The 23212-nt window shown below is 32.7% G+C and overlaps 1 protein-coding gene across 2 annotated transcripts; it reads right to left on the reverse strand.

The window, feature by feature from the left end:
• Positions 1-227: 227 nt before the first annotated feature.
• Positions 228-2690, reverse strand: LOC108461112 (ADP-ribosylation factor 2-B). Of its 2 annotated transcripts, none has more exons than XM_017760812.2 (7): positions 2544-2690; positions 1948-2108; positions 1797-1867; positions 1052-1171; positions 796-914; positions 630-711; positions 228-550 (listed from the first exon to the last, which is right to left on the reverse strand). In XM_017760812.2, exons 2-7 carry the CDS (start codon positions 2093-2095, stop codon positions 545-547), a joined length of 546 nt encoding a protein of 181 aa, XP_017616301.1. In that variant the 5' UTR covers positions 2096-2108; positions 2544-2690; the 3' UTR covers positions 228-544. The 2 variants fall into 2 exon arrangements, with proteins under 2 accessions (XP_017616301.1, XP_052880281.1); XM_053024321.1 differs by having other exon boundaries at positions 2401-2611.
• Between the last annotated feature and the right edge of the window lie 20522 nt (positions 2691-23212).

Raw genomic sequence — 23212 nt, forward strand, 5'->3', positions numbered from 1 at the left:
GGCTCTCCTCTTGTCCTCAATGGTTTGGTGTTTTGTGGCTTAACCTTGCAGCAAACAAACCAGTCACATTGTCCAAAACGAAAACTACTTTAATGTCTCTAAGGTATAAACATGTGAAATGGCCGAGTTCCTAAGAAGTGAAGGAGACTTTTTTAACAGTTAAAACCTCATGCAAAATAAAATGAAATGGCCTCGCTCTTCCCACCTCAGCTCAACTTGCTTAAAACTTTTCTTGGACAAACAAGAATCAACATAGTATTGATAATGGAACAAGTAAAACTCATAAAATGTAACATGTTACTATGAAATGTCAACAATGAATTCGTCAATTAACTCTGAGCAATGAATTCCATCTACAAAGCATGCAGGCAGTCCAAATGCCCACATATCTAAACACAAGCTCATCCATTTCATTTAAAAGTTGTCGAGCAAAAACAAAAAAACAATACCCCAATAACGCATCATAAAATAGAAGTATACATATCCGAATTCCACAAAGATTGCTAGCCCAAATGTAAATGTCACCGACCTTCTACCAACCACCTCAAGCCTAGGAAAAATACAATGAACGGAAGCGAGAATTAGAACAGAACAATATCAATAAAGGACACGTATCAGTCTGAACCTACCTTGTTAGCTATGTTGTTGGAGAGCCAGTCCAGACCCTCATACAACCCTTCACCAGAGGTAGCGCACGTACTCTGAATATACCTGTGACTCACAAGAGAGATTTTAAAATAAAACAGACAACTGGCAGACCAATCTAGAAATAAACAAACAGGGAAAAGGTTATACCAGTGGCGCTGACGGAGGGAATGAAGACCAAGTTTATCAGTGATCTCAGCAGCATTCATAGCATTTGGTAAATCTTGCTTGTTTGCAAATACAAGCAGCACAGCATCCCTCAGCTCATCCTACACATATTATAAGCAACAAAATAATTGAAAATAGTAATTACACATGCATAACAGCTACATGTAGACCTCATTATTGAAAATTTCAAGTCAACAGAGAAACCAAACCAACAAAGTGCAAAGAAGCAATCTGGCACCTCATTTAGCATACGGTGAAGCTCATCCCTGGCCTCAACAACACGATCACGATCATTGCTATCCACAACAAAGATTAGCCCCTGAGTATTTTGGAAGTAGTGCCTCCACAAAGGTCGAATCTGAAAGTTCCCATAAAGCCATTAGAACAAGACATGCTATCAGACTCGAGATATTTCACTCCTAAATTTTAAGAAACAGGCAAATGCAAGTACCACAAAAGGCAAGCAACAATTTGCAGACAAAATCACCAGTACTTAACTATAAAGAAGAAATAATGTTGGTTGCACTATATATTGGAGCCTTCCTCATTCAGGGAGGAAAACAGAAGAACAAGGTAGCAGCAATAAATGTAGCTTATGAATATGTTATGTGCTGACGAATGACAATCTAATCAGCACAGGACCATCCATAAGCACAATGGATTGCAAGAAAATACAATAAAGGCAAGATGCCAAATAATGCAACAGGCACGACATGGATAGCCTCTCCTCATAACACCGAAGGATAAACTAGAAAGACGAGGTGGCATTAGTAGATGTAGATTATGATTATCTTATATGCTGATGCCATCAGCATAAGATCGTCCATAAGCATATCCATTAGTTGAAACATCAATGTATTGTACAGTTTACCCAGGGTAAAATATCATGTTCCAGCAATAAGACCCAGGGAAACAATATAATGGTAAAATGATGACTAATTATGGTTTGTTCTGCAACATTTTTCGAGTTTCTGTAATATTACCTTGTCCTGACCTCCAACATCCCAAACGGTGAAGCTAATGTTCTTATATTCCACAGTTTCCACATTAAACCCTGGGAAAGGTAGCAATAAGCATCAATATCTATAAACAACTAAAAAAATAATTGCAGAAAAATTAACAATAAGAGCATACCAATAGTGGGAATCGTGGTGACAATCTCTCCGAGCTTCAACTTGTATAATATGGTAGTCTTACCAGCAGCATCAAGACCCACCATCAGAATACGCATTTCCTTCTTGGCAAACAGGCGACTGAACAACTTAGCAAAAGAAAGCCCCATCCTTTTATTCTGGCTGAGAAAAAAAAAACACACACACACAAAAAGGGTCCATCCCAGCTTATTCGCCCGATTAATAAAATGAAAAAAAAAGGAACAAAACCAATTTGACATATAAATGGTAACATATAATATAAACCATCCGTTTTCAGAGATAAGAACAATTTATACACAGGATCGGAATTAGCTAGAACATCATATCATATCAAATGATAGAAATATAACCCTGATCAAACAAAACAAGCAAATATTGTAGAAAAAATAATAGATTCAATATGAATTCTAATACTAGTAATATGCTATATTACGTAGAAATCAAGATCCCAGGGGAAACATAAATCCAGATCTAGATCAAGGATCAAATAGTTAAAGATCCGTCAGCACAAATAAACGTAAAACACATTTGGATTACAGATACATAGAGAGAGGAAGGGAGAGATTTGTAGAGTACATGGTGAGAGATTGGAAGATCTGAGAGGGGTGCCCAGAGAATTGAAAGAGGAAAATGAAAGTGGAAAGTTGGAATCGAGGGTGACAGGGTGGGGTGGGATTTAATTTATTAGGAGGATTTCGGAGAATGGGGCCTTCAAGGCGTTAGGTTTTGTTTGGGCTTAGAATTAGAATAGATCCTAATCTAAGCTACGCTAAGGCTCTGGCCCCCCCTGAGACCCAATCCACTTGGTGTTGTTGCTTGTGCTGACTAAGTTATTGTATTACTCCATGGCCACTAGTACTTCAATGATGGAGAATGAATATGCAAGAGAAGGCACTACTTTTTTTAACTGCAATAATTTAATCATATTTTCCTTAACATATCTTTAAAGGTTTTTGAAGCGCATGATTTATCATTATGGCAAGTACAAAGCATATTTTTGTGAAAACTCACTAGAGATTCACAATATCTTTTCTTATAGAATTGTAGGAAGTGAAGAAGTTTTAGAAATGTGGTTTCAAAATCCCACTCCGATGGTTTGATCACCGTTATAGAACTAAAAATCTAATGAACCATTTCAAACCGAGTTAAGAACCAGTTATGTTATAATTTTTTGTACATTCCTTCCACCAAAATCAATTTGGATCTTCTTCTTCAAGCCCTGATAATCAGAATTTCTAAGCCCTCTGTTGTATGAGAAAAGAGAGATATGAAGAAAATAACTTAAGATCAGTAGAGAAGAGGCACTGAATATTTAAGAAGAAAGAAGAAAATACTTTTGAGTTTAATTTACTAATTATAGTACTTAGTAGGCAAAACAAACAAGAGAAGAAGATGATGAAAAAAAAAACCAATAGCCAAAGAACATGAGAAGAAGAAGAAACAAATAAAAGAATAAAAAAAAATAACAACCTATGCTCAAATAGACAAGAACGAGAAGAGAAGATAGACAATAAAAAAGATGAAGAGACGACACTTATTATTAGATTAGAGTAAATAGGAAGTAGAAAACAATGAGAGAAGGGACACCTACTTTTCTTTTTTAAGTTTTTTTATTTTATGAATCGGTTGAATCGATGATCGAATCAGTTAAATTAAAAATTGATGGTCTAACCGATTCAATTTTAAAATTTTATAGAAAATCATGATAATAAAACATAAGTTGCTTTTGTAAAAATATTTAAGATATTAATTTTATATAAACCAAAATTTATTATTGCATAAACAATAAATATAAAATCTTTATAATAATATGATTTTCACAAATATATAAAATTACCTATGTGGAATTGGATTCGGTAATTGGGTTTGAAAAATATGTAAATTCCTTTTTGTTACGCATACACTAGGTGGTGGAGGTTATAAGCTTTCTATTAGTTTTTAATTTATAACCCCAATAAGTAGAGGTAGGTTCAATTTTTATATAACCAACTTTTAATCAGTACATTCATCAAGTAATTAAATAAACTAATAGCATTTAATTTTCTATTAAAGTAAATAACTTAATTTTTTATTTTTTTTACAATCTCATTATAGGTTCTGATCATATATGCTCTTTTTGACATAATACCTAGAACTACTCATAGCCCCTCTCAACCCATAAATAGGAGGATAATGTGCTTCAGCGTACTTGAACCCACATCATCTTGCATTGGCAACAATCATTGTAACACCTTATACCTGGTCTGGTTGCCAAGCCCGAATATTAGGATGACACACCACCATCTCATGTCATACTCACAGTAAATTGTCACATTATTAATAAATCATCCTCTTTATCAGTGATCTTATAAATTTTTAGTCAAACATATATCAACCATCATTAAAACATGTCAAACATACTTTAAATAAACTTATAGTAATAATTGAACATGCATTAGGATCACTTTGCAAAATTTCCAAGACAATCGCGTACATATCGATACTGTAACAAAGGTATCGATAATTCTCTCAAGTGGTATCGATACCGCTTGGAAATTCAGTACCAAAACTGCTTACTATTTCTTGCTTAGAAACCCAAACCTCGAAAATTATCGGTACCTCTGCCAAAGTATCAATATTTCTACCCTGAGTACCGGTACTCGTGATAGGGTATCGATACCAAATTATGATTCTAACTTCTTGCACATTTCAAATCACAGAGGTATCATTTTTACAACATGAATATCGATACCTCTACTTCAGACCAGAAAAATACAACATACTTAAGCATATGGATCATTCCAACATGCACCAATCCATCATGCTTGTAACGGCCCAAATTTCGGTGATATCAGAATAGTGATTTGAGATCACTAAATCCGACATGTGAGTTTAGATATTAGTAAGTAAAAGTTAAGTGTGGTTTTAGAAATGATTTCGAATTAGTGAAATTATGAATTAAAAGAAATTTGTAGATTAAATAAAATAAAAATGAGGTATCGAGACCTCAAAATCATAAAATGAGCCATAAATATTTTTATAAATATTTATGGAGTGTTATTAAGTTAGTATTAAAGTTTCGTTAAGAAATTTTAAGGTTTCGGTAGTCAATTGGGTAAAAAGGACTAAATTGAATTAAGTGCAAAATTGTGAAATATGATTAAATAGCTCTAGTAATAATTAGAGGAGGACTAAATAGGCAATTAAACACCTATTATTGGGCTGGACGGCATGAGTGTGCAGGAAAAATAAAAAATAAGTGTGAACAAGGGCAAAATTGGAAATAGGGTAAAAATTAAATTGTAAAATATGATATATTAGGTAAAATCTAGAGATTTCTTCATTTTTCTTCATCTTCTCCAGAAAAAACACCATTGAAGGGTTTTTTTAAGCTGGTATTTCATATTTTATTACATGTAAGCTCAATTCTTGATTATTTCTTGTAATTTTTGTGATTTTGAGACTTTTACAACTAGGTCCTAATATCTAATTCATTAGTTTTTGCTTTTATGAATATTTTAGAAAGTTACCATGAGTAAGTGCTGAAATTTTATGATGATTTATCATGGAATTAAGGTTTTAGTTTCATTATATGATGATTTTATGAAGAGATTTGCATAGAAATTTATTTTAGGACCTAATTGTGAAAGCTGTTGGAATTAGAGTTTTGTGTTGAATCTTGGAATGTCAAAGGTTGTAAATTAGTTTGTATGGTTTAGATAAAATGAAATTTGAAAGGAATTAGTTTATTTTATGAATGAATTGAATAGGGACTAAATTGTAAAAATTGAAAAGTTTGGGGTAATTGTATAATTTTGAAAATTAAGGGCATAAATTGTGAAATAGAATTGATTTGAAATAGATGCTAATGAAGTAATGATTTATAATTATATATCAAGAAAACGAAATGAATCGTGGAAAGGAGAAAATTCAAGAATAGTCCCTAAATTTCTACGACTTTTGCAAATTAGCCCAGGTAAGTTCATATGACAAAGTTCAATGTTTGATATGAAAATCTTATGATTGTTAAAGTATTTTATTATAGATGAATATTATCAAATTGTATTAACTAATGAATAATGTGTAACTAAAAGAACAAATTAGTTGGAACAATGGTTTGACTGCTTTCATTTTATGACTATAATGAATTGACGGAAAAGATCTGATATATGATTCCGTATAAGACCATAGCCGGGCTATGGCATCGGTACAATGTGATTTGTGTTCCCGTATAAGACCATAGCTGGGCTATGGCATCGGTATAATATGTGATCCGTGTAAGACCATGGCAAGTCTATGGCTTCGGTGTGTGATGTGTGACAATGTGAAAGTTCATAGTTTACTATGGCAATGTGATAATGAAGCCCTCAATTCCATTATTGTTCCCTAATTTGACAATGGAAATAAATAAGAAATGGGCCCAAAAGAATTAAGTTCGTGAATAGCAACATGGAAATTATTCAAACAAGTTTATTAATGAAATTGTGATTTGTAGGATGAATTAGATAAGTTAATAAATATATGATTGTGTACAATATTTGGTAAGATTTGTGAAATTATGCCTATGAGCTTACTAAGCTTCTATAAGCTTACTTGTGTATGTTATTTGTTTTGTAGATTGACTTATATACATACGGAAGATCGGATCTACAACAAGGATCACACTATCCAGATTTACTCCCGTAGATTTTGTTAAACAAATTTTTGATTTATATGGCATGTATAGGATTTGATTTAGTAACGTAATTATATGAATAATTAAGTATGCAAACTATGTTGAATGTGATGTTTTGTGATTGGAAAATGAAATATACATGTTTTCGCTTGAAATAATTGATTGTTTGGATTCTATTAGTGTAAAATTGTATTTAGGTATAAGAAATGGATAAAAAGAATGTTATTTAATTAAGATATACAAGTAAATGTTTTGGGCATGAATAGGGCGTGTTTAGTATGTGAAAATAGTTTTAAAATGGTCAAAAATTATGTTTTCACACGGCCAAATCACATGGGCGTGTACCCAGGCCGTGTGGAAAAGTCAGAATCTGCCCATGGACAGACCACACGGGCATGTTCCAGGCCACACGGGCGTGTTTCAGGCCACACGGGCATGTGTCCCTATTTTCAAGGAAAAATTTCTAAAGTTGTCAGTTTAGTTCCAAATCACTTCTAAAACATATATAGGGCCCCGTAGGCCCATATTAAGGACTTTAAAATGAAATTTGATAAGAATTTATCTGAAATGTAAAGTTTATGACTCAGTTTTGTATAAATGTTAGTGTATAATTCCGGTAATGCTTCGTAGCCCTATTCCAGTGACGGCTTGGGGTTAGGGGGTATTACATTTTATTGGTATCAGAGCTTCGATTTAGCTGATTCTTGGAATATGTATAATGTGAAAAGTGTCTAGAATTACATGCCATATAAATCTGTGATAGTGTGATGTGAATGATCCGATCTAATCCTTGTTTTTATTATAAATTATCTTCGATTTGAAAAGATGTCAGATAGACCAAAACAAACTGAGCAAGAAGAAGTTAATAGCAGAGTACAAATGTTTGAACAAGGAACAAGTAGTGAAGTTCCAATTTCATTGATGTGAGAACAAGAACTCAAAAATATGATTTATGGATTCATGAATCAGTGGTATAATGAGAATGTGCGAGAAAGAAATCAGACTCAACAACCTCCTCCCCCTATTTCAACATTGGTAGTACCCCCGTTGCTCCTCCACCTCCTCCGACAACTGAATCTGGTAAACGTTCTCCATTTGAAAAGCTCAGAAAACTTGGGGCCGAAGAATTTCGGGGAAGAATAGATAATGACCCCGTCAAAGCTGAGTATTGACTACAAAGTATAATGAAGGTGTTTAAGCAAATGTCGTGCTTACCAGATGATTACTTAGTATGTGATGTGTCATTACTGAAAGAAGAAGCTTATAACTGGTGGGAAACAATAGAAGCTGTAGTACCGGCTGAGAAGATCACTTGGGAATATTTCCAAAATGAATTTAAGAAGAAATATGTCGGTAGAAGATATCTGGATAAGAAGAAAAGAGAATTTCTCGACTTGCGTCAAGGAAACAAGTCAGTGGCTGAATATGAAAGAGAATTTGTTTATCTGAGTAAATATGCTCGAGATATCGTACCCACTGAGGAAGAAATGTGTATTAGATTCGAATAAGGGCTTAATGATGAGATTAGAATGATGATAGGGGGCACTGAGATACGGGAATTTGTTGTTTTATCAGATCGTGCTTAGAAACTTGAAGAAGTATATAATAGAAAGATGCAACGAGATAAAAGAAGTAAAGAATCTTTCAAAAGAAGTGCATCTAAGTCATTTTCGGCTTTACCAATGAAGAAATCTAAAGAGGAATTTAGTCGAGTCACTTCAGCACCGGAAAGATCGGGAAAGAGTAGACTAAGACAATCTGATTATAGGGCATCTGACAGACCTACTGTTAGTGTAGGTAGTGTACAAAATACCCAAAGGCCTAAGTGCCAACATTGTGGAAGAAGTCACCCCGGTGAATGTAGAAGTAAGTTGGGGGCTTGTTATAAATGTGGGGTCACAGATCACTTTATTCGTGATTGTCCCTAATTACAAGTAGAAGAAGTGGAACAGAAGGAGAAACAGAAAACTCCTTCTAAAAAAAGAAGACGCTCTGGTCAGAGTAGTGCTACCGAGTCTACTCGTTCTGGTATGAAGGATACTGCTAGTCGATCAGAAGTTAGGGCCCCCGCTCGTACTTATGCCATTCGAGCAAGAGAAGAAGTGACAGCTCCGGACGTAATTTCTGGTACTTTCTATCTTTATGATGTTCCTGTGTATGCTTTAATAGACCCTGGATCTACACATTCATATATTTGTACTATGTTAGCATCTGAAAAGAATTTGTTTGCTAAGTCTACTGATTATGATATACAAGTTACAAATCTGTTAGGCCAAACTGTGGTAGTTAATTTAATATGTCATAACTATCCACTGAAAGTTAAGGGCTGTGATTTCCTTGCTGATTTGATGCTGCTACCCTTTCGGGAATTTGATATTATCTTGGGCATGGATTGGTTAATGAAACATAATACGGTAGTGAATTGTCAAGAAAAATGAATTAGTTTGAAATGTCAGACAGGAGATATTATTTTGGTTAAGTCTAGAAATTTGGATGATATTGTTAAAATGATTTCATCTATTTCTGCTCGGAAATTGTTGCGTAAAGGAAATGAGGCTTATTTAGCCTATATTATTGATACTCGAAGTTTTGAATCAAAGTTAGAGCAATTATCTGTGGTGAATGAATTCATGGATGTATTTTCTGAAGAATTACCAGGTTTACCACCCGATAGAGAGGTTGAGTTTGTGATAGATGTGATTCTAGGAACAGCTCCCATATCAATGACACAGTATAGAATGGCTCCAGCTGAATTAAAAGAATTGAAGGCACAGTTGCAAGAGTTGTTGGACAAAGGGTTTATCAGACCGAGTATGTCACCATGGGGTGCACCTGTCTTATTTGTGAAAAAGAAGGATGGTTCATTGAGTCTATTTATAGATTACAGACAGTTGAATAAGGTAACGATTAAAAATAAATATCCTTTGCCTCGTATTGATGATTTATTTGATCAGCTTAAAGATGTTATGGTGTTTTCGAAAATAGATCTCAGATTTGGGTATTATTAGTTAAAGGTAAAGGAATGTGATGTACCCAAAACAACTTTTAGAATTTGGTATGGTCACTATGAGTTTTTAGTTATACCATTTGGTTTGACGAATGCTCCTGCTGCTTTTATGGATTTAATGAATCGAATTTTTCATTCCTACCTGGATAGATTTGTGGTTGTGTTTATTGACGATATACTGATCTATTCAAGGACAGAATCTGAGCATGCTCAGCACTTGAGAATTGTACTGCAGATTTTGAGGGAAAAACAGCTATATGCAAAATTCAGCAAATGTGAATTTTGGCTTCATGAAGTGGGATTCTTGGGTCACATTGTGTCCGCTGATGGTATACGAATAGATCCGAGCAAAGTGTCAACAGTGATTAATTGGAAAACTCCAAAGAATGTTACAGAAGTGCGAAGTTTTTTTAGGTTAGCTGGTTACTACCATCGATTTGTGAAGGATTTTTCAATGATTGCTTTACCGATGATTCGGTTACTACAGAAGAATGTTGGATTTGTATGGTCAGAAGAATGCCAACGAAGTTTTGATCAGTTAAAGAAAAGGTTGACAGAGGCCCTAGTGTTGACTCAGCCAGAATCAGATGTGTCGTATGTAGTATATAGTGATGCCTCTCTGAATGGTTTAGGTTGTGTACTGATACAGTCAGGAAAATTTGTAGCATATGCTTCTCGGCAGTTGAAACCACATGAGAGAAACTACCCTACACATGATCTTGAGCTAGGTGCTATAGTATTTGTTCTAAAAATTTGAAGACACTACCTATATGGGGAGAAATGTTATGTGTATACAGACCATAAAAGTTTGAAATATTTAATGTCGCAGAAAGAGCTGAACTTGAGACAGAGGCGATGGTTAGATCTATTGAAAGATTACGATCTTGTCATTGATTATCATCCGGGTAAGGCAAATGTAGTGGCAGATGCACTTAGTCGGAAATCGTCATTATTTGCTTTTGGGGCATTAAATGCTCATTTGTTTGTTAATGAAGATGGTTTTGTGTTAGCCGATTTAAAGGCAAAACCAGTATTCTTTCAACGAATTCGGGAGTTGTAAGATGAAGATCTGAAGTTGGTGCTAAAACGACAAATGGCTAAGCCTAAGCTATGTTCTCATGTAGCCGAAACCTTTGACATGACCAACTTGAAATCCAAATATATTGATCTAAACTTAATCTTTTCACCTAAAACGAGTTTCATTCATCTAATTATTTGTCAAAGACTAATTCCCAACCTTTAAACTACACAAAACTACTCAATTCATGGTATCGACTTTTTCAAAAAAAATTATGGCTATTTTTTGAAAATTCATTAAAACTCAAGAATTCTTTAACGAAGCTTCAAATTAAGATTAGAAATCTCTTAATTATGTCAAAACTAATTGAAAAACACTTTGAAACCATATTTTTACTAGAAATCCCAAAATCCACCATTAATGACCTAATTTTCGACTTTTATCAAAATATGCAATTTAATGGCTAAAAACTTCATTTTAAAGACTAAATAACATTTAAAATTAATAAAAAGATGAATGATTACCTTAGTTGGAAGAAAAAAGGACTTTTTTCAAAAACCCAGAAAATCCAAACACGAAGAAGATGATGAAATCTATGGAGTTTTTGAGTGTTTTCTTAAAGATTTATTTAGGTAATTGACTTGGGGAATGATAGAAATCAAAAGATTGAAGATTTAACAAAGAAAATCAGATAAAGGATTTGGGAGAGCAAAGGGATCGCAACATATACAATGAAGAAGGAAATAACGTGAAAATAAACTGGGAATGAGGGTTTATTAGGTTCAATTTTGAAATTTGGTCTAATTTCTCTTAAAAGCTCTCAATTTTAACTTTGTTACAAATTAGTCCTTTTTTTCAAAATTAAAGGTATGCAAAACTTATTTTCAGAAATTGATATAATTTTATAAAACCCATAGTAAAAAACATTATCAATAAACCATGTCACAAAATTTTGAACACTCTTAGTCTAAAATTCCTAAAATACCCTTAAAACTCCTAGGTCCTATTTTGGGGTGTTACAATAATCATGCCAATAGAGCTAAGACTCAATCGACAAAACTTAATTACCTTAAATAGATGTCACTTGATTTTAGACTTGATTTGTTCCATAATATTAGCTAAAATCTTACAACCTTCTAACATTTAAATCTTCTTTTTATATGGTGGATGAGAGATGAAACACGATAAACATAATTCATAAGACACGACAAACATAATTCATAAGATATTTTACAACCACAAAATATTTTATAAGATAAACCTTAGGAACCATATTTTTGACATAATGTAACTGAAATAAATAGAGGCTTGATAAGTGAAATTTAAATGTCCTCATCTAATGTGATGGTTAATTATTTAGTTAACCATTCCTTTTTGTTTTCTTTTGCAGTGATAAATATGGTTTTTATCTCATAAGGGCTAGGTTTTGTTTTCATACATGCAATGGTGGAGCCAAGGCTAGGGGGCATGGCCCACCCAAGGTTTAAAATTTTTGCAATTTAGTTCTTTGTAGATATACTATGACCCTCCCAAAAATATAAATAGGTCCCTCTGAGGTTTAAGATTTTTTCAATTTCCTCTTAGAATTTTTAAATCGATTGTTTATATGTTTAAATCGATGGTTACATAATACGTCTAATTTTAGCTTGGCCCCCTCAAAATTAACATCTTGGCTCCACCACTGCATAAATGTCTTTGTTACTTGTTTATCTTTTATCACATTTTTAAACTTACCTTATCAAGGATAATCTTGAGATCGTTCTAATGTGTCAGGAATGCTTTCTCAATGTTGTCTTAATATTGACTCTTGATAGAGTTTATGTGTCTCAAAATACTAGTCTCATGGCATTTCTTGATCGTATGAGGGTCAAATTTCTTTTGGGATTATGTAATTAAGCGCATATATATATTTGAAATTCTTTATCTAGATATGAGATATTTATAGGTAATGGTTTGTAGATCCATACTAAAAGAAAAGCTACTAATCAATGGCATTTTTTTCTTAAAAAAATATTGGAGGTATGAAGGATAAAATTAATTCCAATGTGGTATATGTGGGTAAATATCAAAACATGCATTTTATTTCCAATATTAATTTCAATGTGGCTTTCTTTATTATAATGTGAATGATATATATTAAAAGATGAATTAATTGATAGTTTGTTGAAGTAATAATTAATTAGGCACAATATTATCCAAAGCATATTTTTCTATTATATGTGAAAGACAACATAAAAGGTGGCCTTTATGAAAGATGATTAATTATGTATTTTTGTAAGCCTAAAAATCATAATACCAATATATCATTAATAATTAGGAGTAATAAATGGAATAAGTTCAAGAGAATTAAAATGGCATTAATGTAATTTAAACTTAAAATATTGAAAAGAATATACTTTTGAACTCTTTTTGACATTCGCTTATGGAAACCTAATTTCCAAATAAACAAAATTAATATTTATCTATTTAAAGTTGATGTCACTTAAGATATTTCTTCATGGTAACATTTAAGCCACAATCATATTTGCTTTGACTCAACTGTCTCAACTTTTTAATAGTGCTCCATCTCGAGTATGCTAGAGAGATAATAAGTGTGGTCGGTAGGGAGAGGGTAGTGGAAAAGAGGGATGAGTGTTGAAGATATTACTCTTCTTGAGGAGGATTTAGTATGTAGTACCTTTCGTCTGACCTTATTGTCGAGTTCGAGCTACAATATACTACATTCGTTATCGGAGCAACGACAATCAATTAAACAACATACAAGCATTTATACATGTAATCAACTTTTAATCAATTTCAAGATATATTAAACAATCATTTACCGGTTTTAATCGAGCTTATGAAAGCTCAATACCATACCGAGGTCAATTTAGGATTAAATTGAAAGTTTTCAAAAAATGAGAAGAGGGTACCGTGATATCCAAGGCTTAGTACCACGATCTCAAAGACAATAACCAAACATCAAAATATGTCATGTGGGTACCGTGATATCCAGGGCTTGGTATCGCAATCTTGAAGATAGTAGTCAGACTTCCCAACCTGAGGAAAAAATTGTAAAGTTTATAAAATAAAAATAGGGTGGATATCACGACATCAAGGATCTGGTATCATGATACTAGAAATAGACCATTATGTCCTGGCTTTCCAAAGCTTCAACCTAACATGTTGATCAACATTTGGCCCCCAAATCAACCATTCAACATAATCACCTAAAAACATATCTAAACACATAATTTTTTTCATACCAAAACAAGTCAATTACTCATCTCAATCAAACCAACACAATATAGATTCAATCTATCACAAAACACACCAATTCAATACTTTAATTTATATACCATCCATTCAACCTACTAACCATTCAAATACGAACTTTGCAAATCCATGTTCAAACATGCTATTTCATTTCATTTCATAACCTTACCTATGCCAAACCATTTAACTAGGCATTACAAATGCCAAATCATGCATTTTCAAGTTGAATGCAAATACCAACATCTAGATCATATATATACATATCAAGTTCGATACCATGGATCAAAATGACTTTCAAACATCATCAAGAATTCACACATTCAAGTTTTCTCCAAAACACCTACATGCATGCCACAAACCCAAGGTTCAAAATGATTAAACATCTACCAAATAGGTGATAAGTTAGTGAGAGCTTCATCTTGATTCACCCTGACGAGTTCCACAAGAAAATCTACAAGGGAAAGGGAAAATAAATGGGTAAGCATATCGAATGCTTAGTAAGTTCATAGGCATTAAACATAAACTTGCCTCAATTTACAATTTAATACAACAAGCCATTTAACTTGGCAAAGTTTGTCTAAACATAGCGATTCATATATCAATAAGGTGAGTCAACATATAATGACATCAAATGGCAATTCAAACATATATCAATCCAATTCAATATTATTCCCATAATCAAATCAAAATTTAACCAATTGGATAACAAACTCATAACATTCCGTTGCCATTTTCACTTTTTGTTAACCTTTTTAGCCCAATGAACTCAAGTGAACAAATTCGAATATATGGGTAATTATACCACACCAAGTTCCTTGATTGAGTAGTAACTACACCACACCAGGGCACCAAAGTGCAAAACCCATAGGCAATCATTTGTAAAGTCATATAACAATACGTCCCACCACCATACCAAGGTCTCTGTAGAGACATTCAGTATTCGATGATCCGCAACAAAAGTTGGATCACTATATAATCTGTAATAATTTCAGTATAATCTCATAACTTGTACAATTCACATATCTCGTAAAAACATGCATATAACCCTATTGGCATGCCAATCATATGCTATCCTTAACTACATTCACTCGGGCATCTTTAACACATATAACCATTTCTTTACAATTTAGCCCATATATCACCTTTTGTACCAAATCGCAAACAATTAAACGATTACAACCAAACATATACATATTCATAATTCAAATGCATAATAATTAAAAAAAATCATACCATATGAACTTAACTGGTCAAATCAGTAAATAAGTTGAATTTACAAGGACTAATCAGTAATTTTGCATTTTCCCTAATTATTCTCGATTTGGTTCAATTCCCAACCTATACAATAATTCAATTCAGATTATCATTTCCAAATAGTTTATAATATTCTACGATATGCATGGATAAGTTCAATTTCACTTTTCTAATGCCTAACATTTTTAATTTTATTCAATTTCGTACCTAAAAACGAAATTGCTATAACTTTCAAATTTGAGCTTCATTTTCACAATTGATATCAATTACATCCTTTAAGACCCTCTACTATCAATAATTATTGTAATTTCACATCAAAATTAAAATCTATATACTTTAGTCCCTATGTTCAAATATTAGCAATTAAACTTTACAATCTAATTCTTTTCACTTCTAAGCTTAAAATTTAACAATTTAATACCAATTTCTTTAAGAAATAAAAATGGGAACTTTCAAAAACTTTAAAAATTTTATAAATTGGTATATAGGCTAGCTAAATCAAGCTTTCACAACCTTAAAAACATAAAATTTAGAAGAAAATGACTTGATTGAGCTTTCCTAATTTAGGATTGAAAATAAAAAAATTCAAAGGGTTTTCTCCTTTCAAAATTCGGCCATGGAGGTAAATGGATGAGAAAGATGATAACTTTCTCTTCCTTTCCACCAAGTTTAACCTTTATACCATAATTAAAAGCAAATTAATCTTAATTAATCCAATTAAACATAATTAAGTTAATCTTAAACATAATTAAAAAATTTGGTCAATTCCAATTGTCATCCACCACCGATTGTAACATTAAAAAGGGTTAATTTCTCATTTGGTCTTTTGGTTAATTAAAAACCTATAGCGATTAACTTTTACAACTTTTACAATTTAGTCTTTATACCTTAATTAACTATCAATTTGACAAAATTAAGGAACCAAACTTTAATAAAATTTAATACTAACCTTGTAAATATTAAATAATAATGTTTATGAACTCGAACTTCAAAAATAGAGTTTCAAAACTATAACACCCTATACTCAGCCTGATCGCTGAGCCCGGATATCAGGATGCTACACCACCGTCTCACATCACACACAATACAAATGAACTCATTCTTAAAGAAACATATTCATTTTAGCATTTACACGAGTTTTAAGTTAAATAAACTCCTAATTATCATTAACACATGCTAACACACATCAAATGGCCTTATAAATATAACTAGACATACATAGGGACCGCATAGCAAAATTTCCCAAAACAATCACGTAGGTATCGATACTGAAACATAGGTATTGATGTTTCCCTTAAATGGTATCGATACCGATTGGAAAATCGGTACCAAAATAACATATTGTTTCTCATTTAAAAATCAAATCCCAAAAAATACCGGTACATTTATTAAAGTATCGATTATTCTACCCCAATATCGATACTTATGATAAGGTATCGATACCAAATTACAATACTAATTTCCTACACAACAAAATATCACAGAGATATCATTTTTAAAACTCAAATATTGATACCTCTATCCCAAACACAAAAAAATAAAGCATAATAAGGCTAATAATCAGTCCTAATCATAAACCATTCAACATGCAACTAATACCTCGTTAAATAAACATCAAAATGACCACAATAACAAATCAATCATCAAAAACATGTCGAGTAACCAAGCAAAATAATAAAAATAGTATCCATAAATCCTAAGAATTAATAAGCTAAATGACCAAAATGTCATGGCAACATTTATGCAATAGTTCTACCACATTGCCTTTATTTCCCAAATTATAAACGGATAATAAACAATTACGAATTAACGTAAAAGACTTGCTTGGATCACCCCTCGGAACCACACCGCTCACACCGAAACGCTACTAATCTACAATAGATTAAAAGGATTGGGTGAGCTTTAGAAGCTCAGTGAATGCCTAGAACAACTACCATGCAAACAGATCATCAAGCATTATTGAAACATGCATTTAACACAATTACAACAACTCAACTTTAATATCATATTTTACTTATTTATGCATTATTCATTAGTTCATTTACATAGTCATCACATTCACTTTCACGCGTACATCATAATACTTACAATCATATTTAAAGATAATTTGGCACTTGAGCTATGAATCATAAAAGTAGACATTATCACCACACATCAGAAACATGGATCTCCAACGCACCAAATGACTCATAGAGTCGAACATATCCCAAAAAGTAAAGTATATAACTAGTACTCTCCATCACACCAAACATGTCTCGTTGAATGGAGCTTAACTCACATTCCCTTATCTCTCCAACATGTCTCGAGGCCTCAATGCCCAAATCATATAACACATATAGGTGAGTACTCACAACCCTATGGCATGCCAACTATCCAATAGTCTTAAGGCCAAAATATCCATTATTAAACACACATATTACTTACCGATTATCCGCTCACTATCACTGCATATTTGCATCATTAACACAATATTATCATTGTCACTTAGCATGTATGACATGCCTACATATACACTATCACAACAGTAAACATGAACACATAGCACATGTAATAGCATCCCATCTCAATTCACATTTTCACAATAACACAATCACATATTTCACATGTTAAACATGAGTACAAGAAAGCTTACACTTGAAATTTAGAGTAGGGATTTAGGCTACAACTAAATTCCCAAATAACACATTGAATCGTGTCTAAAAGCAACGTTTCCAAACACTCACCAATACGCTTTCGCTGAAATGCCAAAAGCTTAAACTAGCCTTTCCTTAGCTCATAGAAGGTCCTAATGAATCTGAAGCTTCAACACAATAGTTTACACAATAACACAATCAACAATCAGCTAAGGATTCACCTTAAACAATCAAAATCAAAAGCCTAAGTTATGTTCTCAAGTAATTGAAACCTTCGGCATAGTAAACTTGATATCTAAATATCTCGGTCTACACTCAAAAAATTTTGCCTAAAATCGATCCCATTCATATATTTATTCACCTATGACTAATTTTTAACCTTTAAACTACACAAAATTACTCAATTCATAGTATCAACATTTTTCAACAAGTTATGGCTATTTTCACGAAAATTCATTAAAACTCAAGAAATCTTTAAGAAAACTTCAAAGTAAGTTTAGAAACCTTCTAATCATGTCAAAACTAGTTGAAAAATACTTTGAAACCATATTTTTACTTAAAATCCTGAAATTCACCATTAATGACGCTATTTTTGGCTTTTATTTAAAACATACAATTTAATGGCTAAAAACTTAGTTTTAAACACTAAATAACATTTATAGCTATTTAGGAGTTGAATCATTACCTTAGATGACGAAAAATTGAATATTTGATTGAAAACCTGAAAAACCTAAAAGTTTAACAATAGAGAAATCTATGATGATTTTGGGTGTTTTTATTGATATTTCATGAAGGTTTATGGCTTGGGTGATGATAGAAATCAGAAGGAATCAAGTTTGTAAAAGAAAATTGAATTAGAGAGACTTGGGAGAGCAATGGATGGCAAGATAATTGAATGGGAAGAAAAATAATGTGAAACTTGTAGGTAAGGGAAGATATTAGGTTGATTTTAAAGTTTTGGTTTAACTGCTTAATAAATACATAGAATTTTACCCCTTTTACAAATCAGTCTCTATTTCAAAATTGAAACCCTTTTTAACATTATTTTCAAATTTTGACTGGATTTTCTAAACACCATAAATAGAAATATTTCTAAATACCATGCTAACGAAATTTTCGAGCACACTAAAGCTATAACCCCTAAAATACCCCTAAAACTTCTAAGGCCTATTTTGGGGTGTTACAGAAGCCACCATTTTTGACACCACTGAAAATGGGTTGTTACATAGTAAATCTTTCAATTAAGAGCAACTTATTGAATTGAGCGAGAAACCAAATTTGATTTGTATATTCTGGATGAAGGAAACATATAATCCGGATAACTTCATTTGTCATTTTAAAGGATTATGGAAAACAACCAAGAAGTTTGATATTAAAGATACCGGTCAGAATTTGTTGCTTATTACTTTTGATGATGAAGTTAATCTTAAATTGCTATTAGAAGGGACGCCTTGGTTATTTAGATAATAAGTGGTCATCTTTGAGAAATTTCCATTATAGTTGAACGTCATAAGTTGAGGATATTTTCTTCTCCATTTTGGGTTAACATGGGTCTGTGCTCGTCAGTGTGATAAGAAAGATTTAATGCATACTGTTGGAACAACATTTGGAATTTTACACATATATGAGGTTAGGTGTAGCACTTTTAACCCATATCCATTGCCGGAAAAAAGTTACAAAGCATTACCGGACTTATATCACATTCAAACATACATTTCTCATACAATTATTAGTTTCAAATAAAAATTATCCACAAACATTCATCAAGTCCCTAATACAAGCCTATGAGGCCCAAAACATGCTTTAGAAGTAGTTCGGGACTAAACTGATATCTTAGAAAATTTTTGGAACACTTAGAAAATTTTACAAAATACAGGGGACACACGCCCGTGTGGCCCGGTCGTGTGTCTCACACTTCCAAAGACACACCCGTGTCACAAGCCGTGTGGACATTTGAAATGGAATCACATGGTCGTGTCACAGCCCATGTTTGACCCCTTATAACTCCCTAACTTGGGTCACACGGCCAACCACACGCTCGTGTGACCAGCTCGTGTGCCAGGCCATATGCTAGGATGTGCCAAACCTGTAAGGTATACTGACTTATGCCACACAACCAAGTCACACGCCCATGTGTTGGGCCATGTGGAGCATACTAACTTAGTTTTTAATTAAACACCAGGGGACAGACGGTCGTGTCACCAGACCATGTGTCACACACGCTGAGACACATGCCCGTGTGGACAAAAATAGGCTATTTACCAAGCCATCTTTTCTCACCCAAATTGCAATAACCTACACCAAACCAAAAGGCATATAATATGACACAAATATGCATTCTAACCAATCTTAACCAAGCCTAATTCATGCTAAATCCATACTATCAACCATATGACATACAAGTATCACAAATAGTCATTCAATTTTATACCAAATTCACATTCTCAAATCACCTAAATGTCCACTTTCATTTATACATCACTTTGCCTAAAATCACAAGCATACCAATTCTCAATTATCAACTATTTGATACTCAAATTACCAATTCATAAAGAACCTTTCACTACAGGTATTTACATAACAATTACCAAATGTATAACAAAGGCCATTTGCATATATATATATATATATATATATATACATACCCAACCAAATCAATGAAAATAAGCCAAATCACATGGTTATACATATAACAAACCATTCATCATTTACAAGCCAACTCAAATGGCTAAATCCATTACTAACATATACCAAAATAACCATAACTCTTATACATGCCATATAACTAAATACATAAGTTCAAAAGTACCAAAGTGATAGCTTGATAGTGTGATGACATCTCCGACGACTACCAATCCGAGCTAGCTTCGATAAATACTATAAGACACGAAAAAATAAACAGAGTAAGCTATAAAGCTTAGTAAGCTCGTATAGTTAATAAGTAAAGCTCACCATTCATTTATAATTCAAGTAGTATGAACATAATTTATTACAAAATCAATAAAGCATAATGTTAACATATATTCAATCACATAAGTATTCATGAATTCATAACTTTCATATGTTCAATGCTCATATAGTTTCTGTACATACCTGTATTGATACATATCTATTTCTCACCATTTTATATCTTCGATATACCTGTTGAACCATTTGGAATACTATCGGATACTCGGAAATCTCGCATCCTAAGTGCCAATACATAGTCGAAGCTATATCAATCTCATATCTCATATAATGCTAACTCTGGAGCTATCAACGGGTCTGCTCACACAAGCAGACGGTCATGGCGTAGCTACACGGTGCTGCTCACACAAGCTGATGAGAATCCGCAAAACATGTCGGATACCTCAGCTACCGGTAGGACATACGGACCAGCACCCAAATCATATAACCTCTAATGACATGTCATTTATATCCTAATCTATTCCTAAGGTTCAACCGGGATTTCTCATGGTTGAATCTTTATCGAACATTACCGTACACTCATATTCATCAACAATTCAAATATAAAGCATTCAAAACACAATTAGAATAATGTTTATTAACATACGAACTTACCTCGATCGTAAAAATAATGAAACGGGTCGACTAGTCCAATACTTTGTTTTTCCCCCAATCTAGATCCAAACTTCACTTTTCTTGATCTATATGTAATCAAATTTAGCTTAATTTAATTATCATTCTATTCAATTTAGCCCAAAATGCATAATATGGTAACTTTACACTTTTGCCTTTAATATTTCAACATTTTTACAATTTAGTCTTTAACTCATAAAAATAAAAATTCATGCAATTAGGTCCCTACCCATGCTAGTCGAATTTCTCTTATTACCATAGTAGCTCATATTTTTCATTTATTTTACATTTAACCACAGAATTTTCACATTTCACAAATAAATCCCTAATTGACAATTTTACCAAAAATCACTTTACAAATGTTGTTTATCTAACAACAACCATACATTTTCTATCATCAAACATCAAAATACACCTATTTTTATCAATGGAAAAATCTTAAACCTTTAATATTTTTGCAAATTAGTCCCTGGGCTAGCTAGATTAAGCTGCAACGATCTTAAAAACATAGAAATCATTAAAAACAAGACAAAAATGAACTTACATGCACAAGGAGACTAGAACGAATGCTTCAAGCTATTATCAAGGATTTTCTATGCCCTAAATTCGGCTAGGAAGAAGATGAATGAATAAAATGGCCTTTTGTTTTTATTAATTTATCATTTAATTATCTATTTACTTAATTAACCTTAAAAATTAATTCAATTTACAACATTACAAAGCCATTATCATCCACTATTATATTAATGGGTTATTTATCATGTAAGGACCTCTACTTTAATATTCCATAGCTATTAGACACATTTAGCCAATAGAACTCAAATTTTACACTTTACGTGATTTAGTCCTTTTTATCAAATTGAACACTTAAACGATAAATTTTCTTAACAAAATTTTCACACAATCATACTCTCATGATGTAGAAGTTAAAACAATAATAGCATATTTTTTTCAACCTCGGATTTGTGGTCCCGAACCCACTATTCTGATTTGACTAAAAATAGGCTGTTACATTATGGATGAGATATGATGGTTTAAAAGTTACTTTGACGGCAGGTATTTACATCTAAAAATTCTAATAAAAAATTTTGGGTCCCATTTAAGTATAAACTATTGCTTGCATCTTGTTATGATTGTGACCATATTGGGCATGGTATTAAAGATTGCTCTAAGATTTGTGAAGAGCAAAGAGCAAAATCGGGAACAACCATTACGATTGCCCTAAAAACAGAATCAAATATAAAAGGTAAGGAAAGCCACACATTTTTATTTGAATTAAGAAAGAAGTTGGTTAAGAAATCGTATATTAGGCAGGTAGAGGAAGAAGAGGATCAACGGTTTTCAACGATTAATCAGAGTACTCTAATCAATAGTGAAAAGGTTGAGATAGTAGGGGCACATTTGACGGAGATAGGAAATTGGCGGAAATCTAGGAATTTTGGTGAATTTGAGCAACCTATTTTTAAAAAGGATAGTGTGGAGTTTTATTTTGCTGATAAGTCAAATTCTGGATTAGGAAATGACTTTTTATGCAGCAAGGGAGTAAGTGGGTTTGATTCCTCTAATGTAGGATTGGGATGGAACTTGATAAGGCCCAAGGGGTTCATAGGTGCCATTTGGCTTCAATTCTCTCAAATTAGGTTAATCTCTCTAATAATAATGGATCGTGGAAAATAAAAGCATGTGTGGCCTTTTCTGAGAAGGGCAAAGAAAACATGATTCTAGAGAAAAGAAAATTGGGCTACTCTACTACTTGTTTGGATAAGTTTGAATATGAAACACAAGTCTTAAAAAGTTAGAAGAGGGATATTTCAACTGAGGAATCAATTAGCACTGAATCTCAGT

Source organism: Gossypium arboreum, chromosome 13 (assembly GCF_025698485.1).
Source record: "Gossypium arboreum isolate Shixiya-1 chromosome 13, ASM2569848v2, whole genome shotgun sequence".
Taxonomy (NCBI): Eukaryota; Viridiplantae; Streptophyta; class Magnoliopsida; order Malvales; family Malvaceae; genus Gossypium; species Gossypium arboreum.